We start from the raw sequence: 21,313 nt of genomic DNA, 5'->3' as shown, positions 1-21,313 counted from the left end.
GTGTGATATTTAAAGAGGGTTTTTTTTTTCCTTTTTAGTCCTGCAAAGCTCTTGCCACTCAGTGACAAAGCCTGCATGAGTCACCCCTGCTCAGACACAGGCAGAATTGTTCATCCATAAGCAGCTTCACTTGCTGCAAAAGCAGCTGTTTGTTCATCTCTTGCCAGAAGTAAGGCTGACGTAGACCAGCTGGGCAGGATGCCCTCCCTCACTTTGGAAAAACAGTGAGAAGAATGCAGGGGAAAAATGTAAGAACAACCAAATTATTATAGTTTTTTTTGTTTTTTGTATATCCCATGCATTATCTGGACTCCAGTGCCTGAGGTAGCCCAGCTGCCAGTACAGAAGAACTGATGAGCAGAAGAGAATGGCTTTGTGAACAAGCCTGGAATTTTATCACTGAAGCTTGTAGGGAGAGAAATCTGACACAGGAGGAGAGTGTTAAATCCCTCAGAGAGATGGCAACGCTTTTTTAGGCACTTTGAAAACCAGCAACCTGCCTCTAAAATAAGCTCTATTTCTCATTTACTAGGAAAGCGAAGAATGTGTTCCAAAAACGAAAATCCTCGTCTAAATTAATCCATGTCTGATGCAGCTCTTTCCTCCCACTCTTTATTTAGTGATGCACTATTTTGCACCTTTCAGAGAAAGGCACACTGGGCAGAATAACTCCTTTTGTACTTTTCCATTAATTTTGAGGATCATGAATTTAAATTCATGCTGAGAATACAGATGTCACAAAGATAACTAGCTAATACCAAATTAACCCACAAAGGTGAACCTAAACAGTGCCAATTCAGGCACAAAGAAGCAGGCTCTGTGTTACCAAGATCATATATTGTCATAAGGAACTACAATAAGTACATAACCTTGATATTTAAATGTGTTGTAGTTTTCCTTCTTCTGTTTTCTGTTTGTACTTATAAACCCTTGCTATCTGTTCAGGACTGGCTTGGGAAAGGCTATGTGGCATAATATTGGTACTGGAGAAATGAAAGGCACTGACATCTACACTGTAATACAGTTCAAACATAACATGCAAATGAAAAACAGTAGGAAACCTGGCCTTTCAAGAATTGAGCAACTTATACTGAATGCTATCCATACTACAAATTCAGGTTTCACTTGACCCTTTCCCAGCTCTATGAACACCTTTAAGGGAGGTCTTTGGGAAAAACAGTAAAAAATATGCATTATCACAATATACTTATGTTTAAAAGAAAATTAAAAAAAACTTAAATGTAAAGACACAAACCCCATCTGAATAATTAAAAGCCATGTCATTTTTATTCAAATTTTAAAATCCCATAATTTTAAAACCGTAGTTGAGGGAGAGAAGTTATCATTATTTGTTTCAATTTTTTACTTTGTTAACCACCTCAACTCTCCAATTCAACCTCTCGCTAGTTTGATCTCTGAATGTACTTTTGCATAAAGCTCCAGCTGTGAATGTTACACACATTTGGCTTGAGTTTAAATATTTCAATTAATGGAGACAACAGGAGTTTGATTAATACCAAATGGCGGGTTTTGAGCAATGTTCCACATAACTTGCTAAATTTAGCAATGAAATAAATTGGTTATGTAAGTGTAATGGGATGAGGCTTAATAGAAAGCTCACCATACGTATGTTTTTAAGGGAAAAATTATGCTCCTCTGGCATCTACTAAAATTTGGCATTTCAGTACAAAAACCTGAAAATTATCACATGAAGAACACATGCTTATCTGTACTTATTGTAAGAGGAAATACCAATAACAAAATATGGTTTTAAAAAAAAAATACAAGGAACGTAGAAAGTCTAAGAGCATTAAAGCAAAGCTAAATACAAAATACGCAGTTAAGGACAACAGAGCAAAAGCAGCATACTAAAATACATAATAAGATGCACTATCCTTTACAGTTTCTGTAGTTTTACTGTTCTAAGCACTTTTGTTCTGTAACTTTGATTTCCTAAGAAGTAAATGCAAAACTCTAGCCCAGTTTACAAATTCCATGTCATTTACTGGCAGTTTGTATTACCTTATTGTCCCCTTGTACTTCTCCCAGTCTCTGCTGAAGCTCTCCAATCTCTTCTCCAAGATGTTTATTTCGATCTTGAGCTTCACTTAGTAGTTGGGCAAGATTTGCCTAGAAAAGGAGTAAATATCAGTCAGAAGTCAGTGTCTTTGGAGAGAAGTGTTAGTAGTGCTTGAAAAGAAACACTTGAATTACTCCTTATCTGCCAACAATCTTTACTTTTATTGTTGGTGGTACCCAGGCTTCATGCTTCATGAGAGAGATAACAAGAAAAGTCACCTGGGTTCCTTTATCTTTCATAGTAGAAAATACATACAGCATGAGTGCATACAGACTTCCAGAACATCACACAAACCCTAAATAAGACAAAGTGAAAACACTGAAAACTGCTGCACTAGTTCCAGTATCATGGCTTGCGGGAAGAATTAAATTCAGAATACTTTGACAATATTTATATGAAGCTGCCAAAATAATAGTATTAAATTTGGATATAACTAGACAAAAGGCACAGCTGAGAAAGAATTATGATACAATGAAAATCCTTAATAGCATTTAGAATAGATTTCCAGCCAGTAAAGAGGTTGTCAGCCAAAGTCCCTGCCCCTGTACGGAGCTATACCATGGATATCTACTAGTGCAAAACCTCAAACACGACCTGATTTTTGTTGTTAGGTATCACCTAGATTCCGGAAAAATAGAGATGAAAGCTGGAGTTTAAAGTCCAACTACTCCCTTCTCCATCCAGTAATCCAAGTTAAAAGGAGTCATTCACATTAACCTACCAAGTTAGCAGGGCAAGCAGTCTGGTCTATGATCTTACAATTAAATTCCATCAGCTTGATCACTAAGCAAAAAATAAATGCAATCTCCTCTTTTCCTATATATGCTATCTGAAAATGAGCAAATACTATAGGTAAATTTATTCCATTTTTACCCTAAAAATGTCTCATGAATACACAAACATTGAATCAACACAGGAAAAGCCTACCAATGACAGTTAGAATCATAGAGGCTAAGGTGCAGCCTTTCAAGACATTGCCTATGGACATCTTGGTGTGTAATCCACTGCCATAAATCTCAAGAGTATGAAAAGAAATGAAAAAAAAAATAATTCTAAGCATGACTTAGTAAAGCCTCATGAGTCAGTATCTCTGAGGCACCCTCAGATGTACTCCCTGGATTTGAGGTCAAAGCATTAACTGACTGTAATTCATCAAGCAACTGCTCCTAGTCCTCTCTTGGTATTTTAGGTTTAGTTTTAGGTTCTGTACTTGCCTGTGCTTCTCTTTCAAGTTCCCCATTTCTCTATACCGACATCCCTCTTTTTCAATCTGACTCTTTTACCCACTGATTCTACTACCACTTGAGTCTCATAGGATGTTTTCATTAATTTTATCTTTGCAACCCATACCCTACCAAATCAACAAGGTATCTGATAGCCATTACTGCAATCTTGCTCCTTATTCACTAACAACTGCTACTTCCACATATTCTGTTTTACATTTAAGAAAACTATTAAGAGGAATGTATGAATGTGAATAGTAACATGAACATAGCTATGCATACATATGACCATTTGCAGGATTAGACTATTAAGCTACCATCAAGTAGAACTTTTGTACATTACTATTGAAGATAACTTCAAATTCCAATTGGCCTAAATTAGTAATAGTTTCAAACTTTTAAATGGGAAAAATAATTCAAGAAACTGGTAACATCCTAATTGATGAACAAGAAGCCTAAGGCACTGCTACAGCTTCTATACTTCTGATGCTTTGAGACCAAAAGTTCATAAGAAAGTAGGGTAAATTTCAGACTGTTTTGGAAGAGATTAAAGCATTTTTTTTAACTACTGACAAACCTGAAGACTGCAATAAGTAACTTGGGGGAAGAGTGTAATAGCAAAAGAGCCCCTATGAATAGCCAATTTATAGCCAATACAGGACTAATTTTATTTTCAAGAAAACAACCATTCAAGCAATGCAAAAGATTCCTCAGGTATGCTTTTGTGGACTGGTTTTTTTTCCCACCTCTTAAACAAATGGTGTAATACTCATTCACAGGATGAATGAATCAAGGAGCTTCAGAACTCATTGAATCAATGGTTCTCAGAAATACTTTTTAATTGCCGTTCAAAAGAAAGAAAACAAAGAACCCATGTTTTCAGGAAACTGTATTTAAAGTGAAGTATCTATGGCTACTGCTTAGATGCTATTTTTTATTTTTTTAAATGAAGTTGACTTTCAATAAAACCCGCATTAGTTAAAAGGAACATGATTTGCACAAATCTCTCTGAAACACCTCTATTATAAAGTTCTTTTTTATGATGAATTGGAACAACTCCTAACACTGCAACAGCACATGTAATTTCAACACCTGGAAAGAACTCAATCTCACTAATCAGTGTTTACAACCATAACACCAGGATTTCAGCAGTCTGTAGTTAAAATCTGGCTCACAGTAACGGCAGGAAACGCATTACCATGCCTATACTAAATCTTCCTGCTTAGATTTATTTCCTTTAAAACCATTTCTCTGGGGTTGCAATTCTATGTCGAATTTTATTTGTCAGTCATATAAATGACTTAACGTGACAAAAACCTTTATATTCACAAGAGAGATTTTGGAAGGAACTTGAAACAAAGAATTTTAGACACCAAAATAAACCACCCTTGTTTGACCATGCCAAGAGCATTACAATGAGCTAAGTATAGATTTGCTCCTTCCTGCAAGCCTTGTATTGTACTTGTGTTAAGCTGAAATAACCAAGCTATGTCACAGGAGTAGTCCCCAGCAATTACTCATTTCCCTGGCTTAGAGGTTCCACACAATGTATAATTTAGACTGTTACGAGTTTCAAAGGTTTTGGCAAGACCTTATTAAAGCTCTTGGTTAAATGTGGATAGAAGGAGAAATATTTGATTTTCAAAACTGCTCTGCTAGGCTTAAGGACGGCCAGCCAAGACAGTATGTTGATTGATACCTGGACTTGGTACCATTTCTTTGGCATATATAAGAAAACATAACACATGCTTGAAAGATGATAAAACTAACAATGGAGGACTGCCTTTGTGAACCTGCAAGCACATATTTTTTGAGGTAAGGGGAGAAATCTATGCAAAGGCAAGGGCAATTCATTTTTCCATTTGGCAACTTCTTTTCAATATTAATAGAAAAAACAGAATTCACTCAGAAATCCAAGATGAGTTACTTCAACAGACAATAAAGCTCATATCATTTACCAATGCAACAGAGAGCAACTCCCTGTAAATTAGCCAAATTCAGCTTCTCTAGACTCAATTTCTTCAACAGTTTCTTTTGACTTTAGGTGAAGCCTCAAAAAGACTCCTGAAACTGTGAAAGACTTTACTTCTTTCACTTACACTACACAAAAACTAATGCCAAAGTACTGATGAAGAGAGGTTTCTGAGCCATGAATAAAGAAGGGAAAGATGGAGAGGCACCCTTCTGCTGCCTGATCTTGCCTTCCCTCTGCAACAACCTGCAGTAGTGGAAACTGTTTCTCATACCCTCTTGCAATGCAGCTGTTTCTAATACAAAATAACAAGTATTGCTTCAACCCTGTCTCAGTAACTGGCCAGTATCAGACAAGCTTCCAGAGCACTAGCCACATTCCGTTTCTGGCAGGTTCTCTGGAGCCTCTGCAGCTCCAGAGTTTTATATGCATCTGTTGTGGGAGACTGGCATGCATCATAGACTCAAAAAATAGCAGGAAGGGTTTCTAAAGATCATCGAGTCCAACTCCCTCCACCTCACAGGACTACCCCAAAACGAAGCCATATACTAAGAAAGAGTGCTGTCCAGATGCTGCCTGAACTCTGGCAGGCTGGCTGCTGTGGCCACTTCCCTGGGAAACCTGTTCAAGTGCCAATCACCTTCTCAGTGGAGCATGATTTGATCACAGCCTAAACCCCCACTGCAGTGCTAGAGGCAAGACACTGTCCCTATTTTCTTTTTTCTTCTGACCAAATGCAAGTGCAACCACAGCCAACAATCCCATCAGAAGCTATGAAGAAAGGACAAAAAGATGTCGCTGAGAGTGCCAAGTGGGAAGTGCCTACCTTTATTACGTAGAGAAAAAAAGGCATTATAGGTCAGAACAGACCACAGAGTTCAATGCGATGGGATCACAGACTTTCTCCTTTTCCACCCAGGCTTTGTTAAAATTTGCACATATTTTGGGATAAAAAGTTGGAAAAGAACTGCACTTTTAGCTACAGATGAGCAACAAAAAATACTCACAAAAATATCTATAAATACTTATTAACATAAGCCAGTAAATACCTGTCAGGCAGCAACAGATCTTTGCTCACTAGTGACCAGTGGCCTGATGAGAAAAAACAGCAACTCCGAGTAGTCATCCCTGGCATTATGCACTACGCTGGAGTTTGGCTCCTTTACTATTTTGCAAATCTAGCTATACATATGCACAGCGCTGGTTTTTTTCACAGCACTTTAAAAATGATGGATACTAACAGTCTTTAATATAGCTTTCAATTCTCTTGCGCATAAATCTTATGCAGCACTTCAAAAAAATAAAAAAAAAAACCTTTTTGCCTTTAGGGTACTACCTGAAAAAGTAATATGGGAAGGGGGAAGAGGAGGAAACTTCCAACATACCTTTACAGTTTAAAAGTATTTTTAAATACAAACATTCCTATACTGCAATTTACAGTCTTTTATGTTTGTTCCAGCCACACCTTCAAACAAAGAAGAATACTAAAATTATAGGTCTGACAGAAAAAGGTTTGATGAAACATTCAGCACACTTGATGGGTGTGACTGATCAAACAAGTGAAGTTTCTCCTCCAATGAATTCATATGATGCAATGGCTGAATTAATACAGAAAAACCTGTTTTACTTACCAACCACCACTGTTCACTCCAAGATACAGGAATTGATGACCTCCCTTAGCAGTAGCTTCCTTGCAATAAAACCCCCAAATTATTGTTTTTTTTTCTTTAAGCTGAAAAACCAGACTCTGAAAATTACAGATCCTGGGCATACAAAACAAAATACACTTAATATGGGTCATATTTTCATGCCAAAAAACCCACCAAAAATCAAAGCTGTGCCAATATAAAACAACAGAAGAAGAAAATCCTCTTCTAAATATTTTGAGCTCCTGAAGACACATTAAACTTTAAGATAATGCACAAAAAGGATCAAAACCCCTTAAACATTTTGAGTGTTGTAATTAATTGACCGAATATGTATTGAGAGTACTCAGGTGCAGAGGCGTGCACAAGTGTCTCTCAATTGCATTAAGACAGAGCAACCAGAGAAAAAGTTGTTGCATACATCAGGCCTGAGGGACTACCACATCTATTAGAATGAGCATTTCTTCTCTCCTAGACTTTCACTGTTGGACTTTGGCAGCATTAGGTTAACGGTTGGACTCAATGGTCTTACAGATCTTTTGCAATCTAAATGATTCTATGATTCTGTGTTAGTGCAAAACCTCTTTATTAAAGAAACAATGGTGTCACTTCACAAAGCATGACTTCTGGTGTGGCTTACAAGTTCTACATTTTACACACTACCACCTGCTCTGACCAATGAAGTAGAAGATTTCAGTGTCCAGAAACAAAAGTCTCTCTACTGGCTATGCTCTTGGAGCCAGCACATTTTGAAATCCATGGGAATATTACTTTCTATGTGTTGTGAGACCTTTACTCTTGAAATTATGTGGGAGGCGATAAGGAAGCTCAGGATAAGGTAGGCAAGCCAAGAGGCTGGGATGATGAGAAAAGAAAGGACGTAGCAATTCACAAAGCAATGGAGCTGAAGTGTAATTCCTTTGACCATAGGCATGTAGAGAAGGAGACTAACACAGAACAGCCTTGTAGGAAACCTCTAAGCCTGTATCACAGAACCAGCCCACCTGAATGCCCCTCTGAGGTCTCTAACACATGTGGGAGGGCGAATGAACAGGAGGATTTTGAAGACTGTGTGCAGTTACAGGGTTACAAACTGGGATCATGGAGAATCAGTGGGATAGCTCACACAACTGGAGTACTGTGATGAAGGAATACAGGCTCCTCAGAAAGAACAACAAGAAGGGGAGGAAGGGTCTTTCCCACTCAGTCTTTTTTCTGTGAGGTTGCTCAAACACTGGGACAGGTTGCCCAGAGAGGCTGTGGAGTCACAGAGAATCAAAAAGATACTGAAAATGGGCAGCCTGCTCTAGGTGGTCGTGTTTGAGCAAGAAGATTGGACTAGTTGACCTCAAGAGCTGTCTTCCCACCTCAACTCTTCTGTGGTCTTGGGGTGTTCAGTTCCATTTAATTTGATTCCTTATTCATTTAACATAAAAATCTAAGGCCTCCCCAGTGACATATGCATTGCAGCTTTATTCTTGACACACAGCCCCAATGCACACTCATTATCTCCAACTGAGTGGTCTCACTGAGATCAAATTAAGGAAAGCATATTTAGAACTGTGGCCCAGCACAGTCGTTTTCCTAACCATGCATTTTACCTCATCTTTGTTTATTCAAAGGATTTCATTTGTATTAAAAGAACTTCCATTTCATATAGAAGGTCAAAGGATTCACTGATTTGTTATTTTATTGGCAAAGCTTCTCCCAAACTGAAGCTACACTGAAAATTTAAGCAATATAGATGAAAATAATAGGCAGTATATACTAAGGTAGAAATCCAATCTATGTTTTTTTAAGTTTCTCAGTCCAGCAACACTGGCCAACAGACACCTAGTAAACTTCCTTTATATTGTCCTGTATCACAGTTAATGCATATTAATACATATCACTGCAAAACTGTAGAATGGTAGAATTTCTATTTATATAGGATGCCCAGTAGAGGCTGTGTAGACAGAGAAATATTTTAACATGTCTTTCAAAACAGGGAGTGTCTATTGTTTAACGCTGTGCTGGCTTCAGCTGGGGTAGAGTTAATTTTCTTCACAATGGCTGATACGGGGCTATGCTTTAAATTTGAGCTGAACACAGGGCTGATAATATGGAGATGTTTTTGTTATTGCTGAGCAGGACTTACAAGAGCCAAGGCCTTTTCTGCTTTTTGCACTGCCTTGCTGGCAAGGAAAGTTGGGGGTGCATGGAAGGCTGGGAGGAGACACAGCCAGGACAGGTGACCCAAACTGACCTGAAGGATATTCCAGACCATGTGAGATCATGCTCACTGTATAAAGTGTTTGGAGTGATGGCATTTGTCTTCCCCAGTCACCATTATGCTTGAAAGGGCCCTGCTCTCCCAGGGATGCATGAACACCATGCCTGCCCATGGAAGTATTAAATGAACTCTTTTTTTTGTTTTGCTTTGCTTGTGTGAGCAGCTTTTGCTTTTTCTATCAAAATGTCTTTATCTCAACCCAAAAGTTCCGTAGTTTTTACCCTTCTGATTCTCTCTCTGATCGCCCTGGTGAGGTAGTGAGCGAGGGGCTGCCTGGGCCTTGGCTGCTGGCTGGGATTAAACCACTACAATCATGTCTGAATGAATTTTAACATAAAACATAGTCTTCCTAATTCCTATTGTCCTGAAACTCTTCGCCCCTCCACCACTTATCCAACAATTACTCTGCACCTGACACCATAAGACCTTACAAAACTACCTTCAACCACACCATTTGAGAGTGTTAGGCATGAGGGGCCAAGAAAGCACTGACAGCTCACAAGCTCTGAACCACACCAATGGTGAAACATCTACAGTAGAAATAGAGATTTCCATAGCACCATTTCTCATTTTCTGCTTCTGCTGGTTGACAGGTGATACACACAGAGCAATCTTTGGACAGAATCATCATCACACCATAGAATTGTTTAGTTTGGAAAAGATCCGAGATGCAAACACAGCTTTGAGAGGGAAAACACTACACAGCACCGCATGTTAAGACACCTTCAAGTAACAGTGTTACAAAACCAGATTTTGAGTTAGCTGCTTACTGACAGAAAACACCCAGTTACAGGTTATTTCCATAAAAAACCATGAAAATTCTATGCTGGAAAACAGGATGAGAAGGCAAGGTGGAAAACAAGACATTTTAAGCAATCACCAAACATAATTGATAATAGAGGGGGGAAATGAAGACAAGAAGGAGAAGACAATAGCAATTCCAACCAACCTATAACATTTAAGGTTCTAGACTGAAATTTCAATAGTAAGCAATAATTTCTCAGTTGTGGTAAACCAATGCAATGGAGAGCAAATTGTTAAGGATATTGTGTTTTATCTCATTTCTGACCATGAAAACAATATGCACTTTTGTGTGGTGTAGAATTCATTGGAGGATCAGGGTCTCCTTTCATAAAGTGACTGAGGTCACACACTTCTCCCAGCACGCATCTAGGGTTCCAGGGAAAAAAGGAATGGAAGAAGCTCAAAAGAGAGAGAGAAATTCACTCTTTCTTAGGTGAGAAAATGTTAAGAAATGTATGTATGGTAATAATGGAAAAATATTCATAACTTTCTGTTATTATTCTCTGATGCATTTCTCAAAGCAAAACTATACTTTTCTTCAGACCCCATTTCCTTCCTTTCACTGCTACCTAGCATGAATACACAACTTCCTCAGGAAAAAAATTACTCCTAGGTAGATTATTAAAGGTTTTCCAGGCACTTGCCTTGGTAAGACAAACTGCCAAAACTTAATACAATCACAGCTTCTGAATTTAGACTGAATTTAGCTAGTATGTTAGAAACAACTGTCAGTTTTATTTGTTTTGAAAGATGAATTAGAAGGCAAATTTTCCTTCCTACTTATCTCTGTAATGATCCATACACTGCTTTGTTTTTTTTTCTTTCAACTGGATATTCCTCAGCAACACTCAGAATGCACAAACTTGTATCTGGTCATAAAGTTTTATTAGAATTCTGTTGAAATAACAGAATTGCAAATAAATTATGCTAAATAATGAGGAAGCTAAATGATTTTACACTGAGCCACTGACTTCTTGGCAGCTATTTGTTTAAGTGCCTGAAGGAGTAATTATATTGCCTCCAGAAGTTTAGTTTAAAGCAACCAAAATCCTAAGCCATAAAATTTTAAGCAAATAGCAAGAAGTACACGCACACTCTCAGGGAAAGCGTGATGAGTAAAAACTTCTGATCCATTAACAGAATGTAATGACCATGTTTTAAGGATAGTTAAAAGACATCCAAACCCAGCAATTATAGCAACAAATCTTGGTCTTTTAGGTTCTCCTCATTTCCGTGCTCCACACATTGAGGTTTGGGTGCCATTTTTCTCTAAAAATTAAGGTAATTTAGAGATGTGACAACCAACATTCCACAACAGGGACACACTATGTGGACATCCAGGAACAAAAATGCGTGTGAGCAGGCAAAAAGTTTTTCAGGGGAACCATAAAATGCAATTATCATTGTTTTACCATTTATAACTCGGAGAGTCCAAGTGGCCTGGGAGAATACTTAATGGAAAACAGCACTCACAACAATAAATTAACAATTATGGAAAGCAGGCAATGCATTCCCAGCTTACTTTTAAGTATGAGAAACACTGTCACAGATCCATTTTAAGACTCAATAAGGAAGAATAAACAACAAGGAGAACAACCTCAAGTCTCCGTACACTGACCAATTTCATTCTCAGATGAACATGAAAGCCAAAGTCATATATTCTATAATTCAGCTATATCAAAGTGAAATGTGTAGACAAAAGCAGAATTTCACAATTTAAAGACTGAAGTTTTCAATATTCAGAAATGCTTGCTTTTTTACCAGAGCTCTTAATTAATATTTTTATTCTTTTGCAAAGTACTTTTGTAGCAGATAAATAACATTTAAATTGCTACCGGTTTCCTCTTTTCGGGCTGAAAAAAAATTCCTACCTGTTTCCTCTTTTCAGGCGGAAGTGATGGGTCCCCATCCTACAAATAAACAGATATATTTTATTGGTAGCTTATTTCTGAAACCAGAAACTAGATTAAGTCTGTAAATCTAATTGTCTAACATGCATTTTAATTAAAATTTTATCAGTTTTTTAAAAATACTGCTGATTAATACCAGTAATACTAACTTCAACTTTAAAAACTTTCTAAATTTGAAGATCTGTTTACATTTTTAGAACAGCAGTTCATTACAAATTTGTGTTGCATTAATTTTCATACTGGTACATTAAGTTGCTGTGGAATAATAATACCACAGTCAGTTTTTAAATGGAATTATCACTGAAACAAATTTCCTCAGAGCATGCACTGCATTTCTGTGTCCTATATAACAAGCACTGCCTCATCAATGCAAAACAAATGAGTAATAATATGATCAGGTCTGTGCAACTGCAGGACTACTGCAAACAAGTACCTAAACATTTTTACAGCAGCCATTATGGACTTCTTTCCAATTTTTTTTGAGGTTCACCTTTGTCCCCCAATTATACAGTCTTCATAAAGAACAACCTACAATCAGCTCCCGATACTTCTTTTTCAGAGACTGGTGTCGTTCCCGCAGCTGGTTGGCCATAAGTTTGTACTGGTCTCTTTCTTGTTGACAGGTGTCCAGCTCTTTGGAAAGGATTAGCAATGCCTCCTTTTTACTTTCGAGTTTCCTTTTGCACACCAGATACTGCAGAAGAGAAAAACCCCATACATGTAACAACCCATTTCTACCCAAGCCACTACTAGGTACAAGAGCCTCAAGTTCTTCTCTGAAAAGTTGGAAGAAAACTGCACAAGATCCTAGTCTACCACAAGTCACCTTAACTTACCAAAAACAATCATGGGGAAGATAGAAAGCTTGAAATTCATCGGTAAGGTCACATGTTCACCTGATCACAGTAACTTGGAAAAATTTACCAATTTGAGTTTCTCATTCTTTTCCATATATGCAATAGCATGAAGAACCTTGCAATTTGCCCAGCAGCCCTGACAAAGCTGCTAGAAGGAAGAAGCATTTGCAAAATCCCTTTTCTACATGTGTTCACAATACCCAGCTCCCAGGTAGCAACCAATTGTTCCAGCTTCACTTCCCACTGCCATCATTCTCCCCAGTACCAGCCATGTCCTCTGGGCTCATCCTCCCAAATGGACACTGAAATGGGACCATGTTACAGCAGAAGGGGCTGCATGAATGATTACCAACTATGAAATAATTACAGTGTGATGCCCTAATGTCACACATAAAAGAAACTTAATTACGTTGTGATACTACAGGCACGTGTTCGTTTGAGGCAAAAAATGGAAATAACGCAGGAATACTTTAAACACCTAAAATGGGAGGGAAGGCAGAGATGAACCTTCCCCTGCAGCCACCATTTCTCATGTGAAGGACTCATGCACTAAGCAAATAAGAACTCGCAAATCTTAGCTGTTCTGCATTAGTCTGATCTGCTTCATTGCCTTTCCCCATTGAAAGGAAGAGTAACGTCCATGTCATCCTCAATGTCACCTATCAGAACTTTCAGGTAACTTTTTTCACTTAACACGATGTTCGATCAGCAGATTCTTATTACCCATCACTTGACACTGCTCATGTTAAAGTATCTATTTCTGTTTCTGATGTTACTGACATAAGACGTGCCTCTAAATACTTTCTGAATGTGATCTGCAAAAGACCAAATACCACAGCCATGAAAACAATTTATAGTTTCATTATATCTTCCGACAAGAATACTTCGTCATTATGGGCTCTTGCACAAAGCAAGAACATCAGCACTTCCATACTGTTCAAGACAGTGCTGTTCTTTGGGACAAAAATCATTCTTTGTATGTACTACTTGCTTGGAATTAACTTTGTTAAGCTCAATTTCAAGCCAATGAGAAAAGAAAAACTGAATTTGTATTATTAGTACAGACAACCTTTTCCAAAAATGGTAAATGCTTAACTGCAAAAAAGTGGGAAGGAAATGAAAAAAGCAGTTCCAAGAAGGATTTGAACTCTCAAAAAGGACACTTCCACCTTGGATTAATTTTATTTCTGGCAATACTGAAGTTGAAATCCTGCCATAAATTTTCTGGATTATGATGCCTTGGCATCAACAAAGGCAAGTGTACCTATGTACTTATGTCCTTACTGATACCTCACACAAATGTCAAATCCCCTGATAAAGGACTGAAAGGTATGAGAAGCTAAACTTTAATATTGTCAGTAAGTGATTATAGTAAACTGCTTCAAACTTGCTTACAGTGAAACATTTGTCAAGCTCTCTTTTTCCCTGTTTCATCCCCTATCTACGTAATTCTAAAATAAGCCTTTGTTAAATTATTTTTGAATATTAAAAATCTGATAGAGTAGCTGCAAATAAAAATGTCATAATCACTTTAAAAAAAAACCAACGCAAACAGCCTAAAGCCCTGAATCAAGTATTCTGGCCTGTCCTCTCCCTTTAACAGGAAGAATCCCAGGGAGAATGAAGCTGGCCCATCCAGCCAACACCTGTGTGGAATAGAGCAGCCTATACCTTGCACACAATGGGAGTGGAAAGAAGCCAAACTCTTGCCCACAGTACCTGCAGGTGCCTGCAAGCCTTGCTTCAAGTGCTGCTGGATGAAACCATGTATGAGAGTCAGGAGTGAACCAGAGCATGTGGATTAGACTGCAAAACCAGTACTTACCCAGCAGGAAATACAGACCTAGCAGCAAATAAATCTTGCTTCTGCCATGAGTCACAGCACCCTACAAAGGACACACTCAGAGCACATGAGAAGGCTTCACCTCTTACAGCAGCACTGGCAGGGGCTGGGGAATTCTCCACTACCTGTTAGCCTGAGGATAACAAACCATAAACAGATTGTGGGGACACTAATGGTCAGGGTCTAAATGAAAAGGAATACTGATGGCCTCCTTGTTTAAAATCTGTTTTAACGAGATGAACTATATACTGATGATGTTGGCATCTCTCCTCAATGTACTATCTGGATTTTACTTTTAAAATGACCACATAAAAGACTTTTTGAAGTAATTTTTGCCTCTTACACATACTGACTTTCCCAAATAAATAGAATAAAAACAGTAATAACATAACAAACAATAATGTTTGTTTCCATGGGCTTATGGTACAAGAAACAATAAAGTCAGAACATTTCTGTGGAATCTGATTATTCAACAGGGCATGTTTGCAGTTCCCATTACCAAAGGAAAACCAAATTTCACAAAACCAGACCTCAAAGAGGTTATTCAACATATTTGTTCCTGAATGTTAAAAAACAATGTAGCAATAATGGCCATAAAATGACCTAACAACTGTACACCAGAAATGGGTTCTAGTCAGGGAAATAACTGAGTCCCATCAGCAATTTCCCTTATACGGACAAATAAATGCAACAAAATTGGTATGCTGTCAAAAAGAACATAGCAGTGTGACAAGTCGCTTTGGAGCAATGAAAGCAATAAGGCAAATTTTCTCAAACAGTCAGAAAAAAAGTATTCAGTAGCTTCTTCTGGCATTCACTCACAGAGACTTCTTCCCCTGCAGCTGAAGGGAAGTCCACGTCTCAGGTGCTGTCTATCAGTGAGACAAGTGACTTCTGTTACACACAATCATTACTATGAAATATTCTTACTGGGTTTTGTTTCTTTTTAATTATTGGTAAAAAATAATTTATTAATTTAAAAAACAAAGATAAATGACAATCAGCTACTATACATTCAATCTAAAAGTTACAATGTACAACTTTTCATATCTGTCTAGTGACTTTTATCTACCAATGGGCTGTTATCTGCAATAAAGTAAATTATAATTGCTACAAGGAAGATCATAATAATTAAAGGAATATATATGACATTCTACATTACTGTCTGAACTGCTTTACAGCCAGATGACTACTTCAGTGAAATTGAGTAAAAAGAGACTGACATTACAGGAGAGTGTAACTGCTCCAAGGTGACCCTCTACATCGAACACTTACTATTTGTGCATTGCTATTTTTAGTGACAAATCTGGGTAGATCTCATTAATGACGCTGTAGACACGGTCTAATAATCTGATGAAGCTGGAACGTGGTCAAGGTTTTAGACTTTCTTTTTTTAAACCAGCTGAATTCCTACCAGTTTTGTTTTGTTTTGTTTTTAATTTGCACAAATTACTGGCCTATATTTCGGTATTTAATGACAATTAATGCCATGGAAAACATCTAATCTGAGAGTAGAAGCAGAGATACTATCTCCAATCTGTGCTTTGGACTCACTGTGGATCATATTCTGCCTTCTCTTGACACTTGAGGGCCTTGTGTCCTCAAATGCTGAAGGGCTACTACATTACACTGGGTCTTGAAACCTATCATCTACCATGCCCTCTGAGAAACCATGAAGTCTACTCACCATCTTTTAACAAGAGATCCAATTGCTACCAAACTGCCTAAAGCTTTATCCAATTTCTCCTGACTATACTCTTGGAGACAATTTTGTTGTAGAAACTGAAGGGTCCCAAAATGCTTTGCAATCTCACAGTTTGGATGTTTGTTGATTGTGTTTCTACAATGTTGCTCCCCTTGACTTCAGATCAAATTGTTACCTTATCTGAAAGAGTCAAGCACTCAGACACCCAGAGCAATACACAATTACTGGCCATTTGCTTGCCATCTGACTTCCTGATATGATTTCTCTCTGATAAAACCTGAAATAATGCGGTGACCTTGGTTTTATCCCACCATATCAACTCTGTTTTTCCTGTTGCCCAGCTCTTGCTTCACTGGCTGCCTCCCAGCTGCTGAAACACAAAGCAGGCTGCTATCATTCACTGATAATAGAAGTGATATAAGCAGCTCCTCAGAATACCATGCCTTGTCTTGATGGCAATACTACACCACGCCATATTCACTGGCCATTTAGGAATACCACAATTTAGTAGTTAACACTACTGGGCCATGTGGACCAGCCCTCAGAAGTCTGGTATGCTGTGCATCAGACAATATTATTAGTTTTTGTCTGTTTCACAACATCTCTGCGGGTCTCTTAGCCAACCTGAAACATTGAAACATGAAAAGCAAACACTTGTTTTGTTGCCCAAAAGTCCAGCATGCAGGTCTTCACAGAACTCTCCCACAGCCCCAGAGAATTCTGGAGTGCACTAAATCACAATGCCAGCTCTTTTAGCATTTTTATTTAATTTTCCAGATGTCAAAATCATTACAATGCCAACCCAACCAACCAGAGACCTCAGAGTACCTGCTCCATTTTTCCCTACAGCCCCTGCATTTGTCCACCTTAAGAAGAGCTGTTAAACTAGTGGCTCCAAAACCTGTTAGAGACTCTTGTTAAAGACTCATAGAGGTTTGGCAAATTACATTTCATGCTTTGTTTGAGAAGGAAACATGACAAAATGTTACAAAGATAATACAAACATGAAAATCTCACCAGTTTTCCTTCCTTTTCTCTCTTGTCCACATAAAAAATTGTGCAACCAATGGGAAAGGTATGCTCTGCCAATTACAAGCAGGCTAGGTATCTTCAGAACTCATGTCTGAAAACCATATTGAAATCTAGTTATTTCAACTAGAACTACTCAACAGTTTGGTAAATCCTAAATTACTAGGCAAGGGAGCTAAAGAGACAAGCACATCACCTCCCTCCGTCCTGCTGAAGACCATACAGAGTAAATTACCAAGAATTAGCCTCTTGTGAATGAAAAATTAAATGGAAATTACATCTCTTCAAACTAACTTTAGGAGGCACAGTCACATATGAGTAGCTGTAAACAGCACACACTAAGCACTCTAATGTGTGGAGGTGACAAAAGAAAGAGCAGCACTTTGACATTGGTTTTAATTCTAGAAGTTGGCAAATCTGAGGGACCTTGAAGATCACCCAGTTCCAAATCCACTGCCATGGGCAGGGACACCTTCAACTAGAGCAGGTGGCTCAGACTGCCATCCAAACTGGTCGTGAACAACTCCAGGGATGGAGATGAGGAATGGAATGTACTCCAGGGATAGTATTTTGACATTTATGAATATCACTGGTTTGTGAAGGACTTGGGCCACCAGCAAAAGAGTTCTTGCTACAGCTCAGTCTTTTGTGTCAAACCAGCAGTTACTGACCAGGTCTTCACCCTACAACTTTAACCAGTTTTTAAATACTCTAAACGTGGGTCACTGAGTGACATAAATTTTAGATGAAAACCAAGAGTCCAAGCAGAAAAATTACATGGTAACTCAAGAGAGTAATTCATCTTTCATATATGTATATATCTATATATATATCTCCATACATCCATCACCAACACATGGCCTTAGCTAGAGAACAGGTAAAATTTATGTGGATTCTTGCTCCTGAAGTGAGCTCTTCTGCATCCAGCTTGTGTGATTATCAATGGAAATAATGACTCTTTTATGCTCCTTCAGTGTTTGCTAAGTTGGCTTTGCCCCAGTATTCCTACCTACGTCATTCTATCCAGTTTAAAGAATGCTCAAGGTACATGTGGTGCAAGGATTGTTCAGAGTACCAGGTGCACACTAGGCCTGAAATACATGTGGCTATAAAATAAGTGGGGAAATACACAAATAGGGAGGCAAAAAAACAAGCAAGAAGTTAGTGGTGAGCATAATAAAAACAGAGAAAGATATGTGAAAGGGTACAGAGCAAAAAGCACTGAAATGGAACCAAAGACAGAAGGAAAAAGAAGAGTAAATATTAAAAAAGAATGAAACAGACCAAAAAAGTTCTTTTTTTCTAATGAAAATGAAAAGGCAACCTACAAAAATAAATGCTGTGCATACAAGTGCTTGTGCATAAGGATCAAACACGCATCCTTACTACTTCTCTTAACTTCAGTAGCATCATAGTTTTAAATTTCACAATTGTTTTGAAAAGTATTCAATTACTCCTACCTCTCAAACCTGAGGATTTGGCTTATGCAAATGAAAATGTATGTGACTACAGGTCTGAATCCATCAGCTTCTGGTCTTTTTACACCAAGATATTTAACCCCATTTTATATTTTAACTGTCTACTACCTGCAATGGGAGAGTTTTTGTTTAGAGCTATCATGTCTTTTCTTGCTTGTGTTACCTTGTATTTTGAAAGCATTTCAAGATTTTTATGAATTGTACAGGAGAAAAAAATTACCCAGCAGACACTGAAATTAGGAGGTCTTGAGAAAATCTGTACCGCTGAGGGATATGGGAAATTCAAAAAATTTATTACAGGTTACTTCAGAAGTCTGAGGTACCTTCTCACAGACCCATTAGGATGTTGGAGTTAATGGGTAAAACACAGGGAGTGAATTACAACAGACAAAGGAAGAGGAAGGCAAAAGAGAAAAACCTGTATCATGACAGCACATACTACAGACTTCACGCAGAAAAACATGCTGTAAGCCTGCTCTGGACACAGAGAAAGGAAGGAAAGGTAGAATATAAGTCACTATGCCTCTATTTATGTTTGTTTAAGTATCTACAAGAATGTATCTTAGCACAGTCATTAAACTCTACTACAATCAAGAGGCCCCTAAATTGAAGTAAGTGCTCAATTTTAGGACTGAGTTTTTAGGTTAAACTATATAAAAAGTAAAAAAGTTCCAAAGTAATTCTAAGTACTGTGTCCACAGACAGTCTCCACTTCTGAAGGTACTGTACTAGCACAGATCTGGGCGATAAAAACTCCCACTGAAATCACCAGGGGTAGTGACAGGCCCAACACCCTAAAGTCAAATATCTGTTTGACAAGTCAGAGCCTTAGGCCTTACGTTCAGTTAACATAATGGAGGCAAAGCCCTCCTGAAAAGAGGGGAATTCACCTGTGTGATCAGAGACAGTAGACTCAGTCAGGTTTATCAAGGCCAATGCCATTTGCACAAAAGTTTTATCTCCTACCTGTAAGCATAAAAATACTATTTTTACAGTAATGCAATGTAAAAATCAGCATGCCAGCCTACTTCACGAGATTTGTCTTCAACAACATTCTTTTAAATGATACTGAGCTGAAGTTGGTTTGAGGTTGGTAACTTACCCTACATGAAAATATGTACTTGTAAACGATGTGGATGTTTTAATGGGGATGCAGTGGACAATAAAGTTGCTATTCATGTAACTGGAAATTCCTCCACCTGTTGAGGCTCATGGGCACGGTGCTATTACATTCTTTTCTCCCATATTTTAAATGTCACCATGGATCTCAAAAAACCCTTTCATATGTGATTCAAAGGAAGAAAGTGAAGGAAGAACACAAGGCATATGGCACAGGGGCAGCCCTGTCACCCAGGCCGGTGCCGCAGCTGGGCTGTGCTGCTCCGGGCCCGAGGCCTCGGCCATCCCCGCAGCCCAGGGAACCCTCGGCGGTTTCAAACCAGCCTCGCAGCAGCAGCAGCAGCGCCTACAACCTGCTCTCTGCAGCCCCAGGGCTGTCAATACACCGACAGGTTCGCAGGCCCTTGTTGTCGGTGCTCCGCAACAGCGCAGGGCCGGCGGCAGCCCGAGCAAGGCAGGGCCGGCGGCAGGTGTGGCCCACAGCCCGGCACAGCTCGGCAAGGCCCGGCACAGCTCGGCACGGCCCGGCACAGCTCGGCTCACCTCGGCACAGCCCGGTACAGCCCGGCACGGCTCGGCACGGCCCGGCACAGCCCGGCACAGCACAGCTCGGCACAGCCCGGCCCGGCACAGCACAGCCCGGCACGGCACAGCCCGGCACAGCCCGGCACAGCACAGCTCGGCACAGCCCCCCGCCCGCCGCTCCAGCCGCTGCCGCCCGCTCGGGCCGGGTCCCCAGCCGGCGGCTCTGCCCCTCTCCGCGGCATTTCCTCGAGGCGCGGGGAGCGGCCGGACCCGCCCGCCGCTCTGCCTCGCTGCCCGAGGCCCCAGCCCGCGGCTCCCCCCCGCCTCACCTCGCTCAGCAGCCCCTGCCAGTCGCTCTCGCTGCGGTGGGAGCTCATGGCTCCGGCGGGCCGCGGCGCCGGTGAGCGGCTGCTCCCGGCCCGGCCTTCGCCGAGCAACCCGCGGGAGAGGCGGGGACTGCGGCCAGCTCTGCCGGGCCGCCCTGCCCCCCGAGCGCCGCCGGGACCGGGCCGGGCCGGGCCGGGCCGCGGGGCAGAGCGGCGGGGCCCGAGCGCACCTGCCGAGGGCTGTGCGGGAGTGTCTGGGGTGCGTGTCCCAGGGAAGGGGCCTCCTCTCCCTACGTGCGCCTCCTGCGAAACCGCTTGGCGCTGCTGCCATCCCAGCCTCTGGACAGCCGGACTTCCGAGAGGGCTGGTCGATGTGGAGAGCGGCATCAGGGAGGCTTTAGTATTACATATATGTGTAACAAAATTATGTACGCACTTCTGTTGTGTGTGTAATGTAAGCCACAGCGGGAGGACTCGGCAACCGCTTTCTCCAGTGATAGTGGAACACTGCCCACTTTGGGCAC

At 39.9% G+C, this 21,313-nt stretch overlaps 1 protein-coding gene across 3 annotated transcripts in view; it reads right to left on the bottom strand.

The window, feature by feature from the left end:
- CCDC149 (coiled-coil domain containing 149) overlaps nucleotides 1–20,911 on the bottom strand; it is a 50,219-nt gene extending 29,308 nt beyond the window's left edge. For all 3 annotated transcript variants that reach the window (XM_033059727.1, XM_033059728.1, XM_033059729.1), the window contains exons 1-4: nucleotides 20,793–20,911; nucleotides 12,440–12,601; nucleotides 11,869–11,907; nucleotides 2,023–2,130 (exon numbers count right to left, since the gene is read on the bottom strand). In XM_033059727.1, coding sequence (XP_032915618.1) covers nucleotides 2,023–2,130; nucleotides 11,869–11,907; nucleotides 12,440–12,601; nucleotides 20,793–20,840 — 357 coding nt within the window. In that variant the 5' untranslated portion in view covers nucleotides 20,841–20,911. The remainder of the gene's footprint in view (nucleotides 1–2,022; nucleotides 2,131–11,868; nucleotides 11,908–12,439; nucleotides 12,602–20,792) is intronic.
- Between the last annotated feature and the right edge of the window lie 402 nt (nucleotides 20,912–21,313).

Source organism: Catharus ustulatus, chromosome 5, assembly GCF_009819885.2.
Source record: "Catharus ustulatus isolate bCatUst1 chromosome 5, bCatUst1.pri.v2, whole genome shotgun sequence".
Taxonomy (NCBI): Eukaryota; Metazoa; Chordata; class Aves; order Passeriformes; family Turdidae; genus Catharus; species Catharus ustulatus.
Note: the sequence above shows the minus strand (reverse complement) of the source record. Positions and strands in the feature narration are given on the sequence as shown.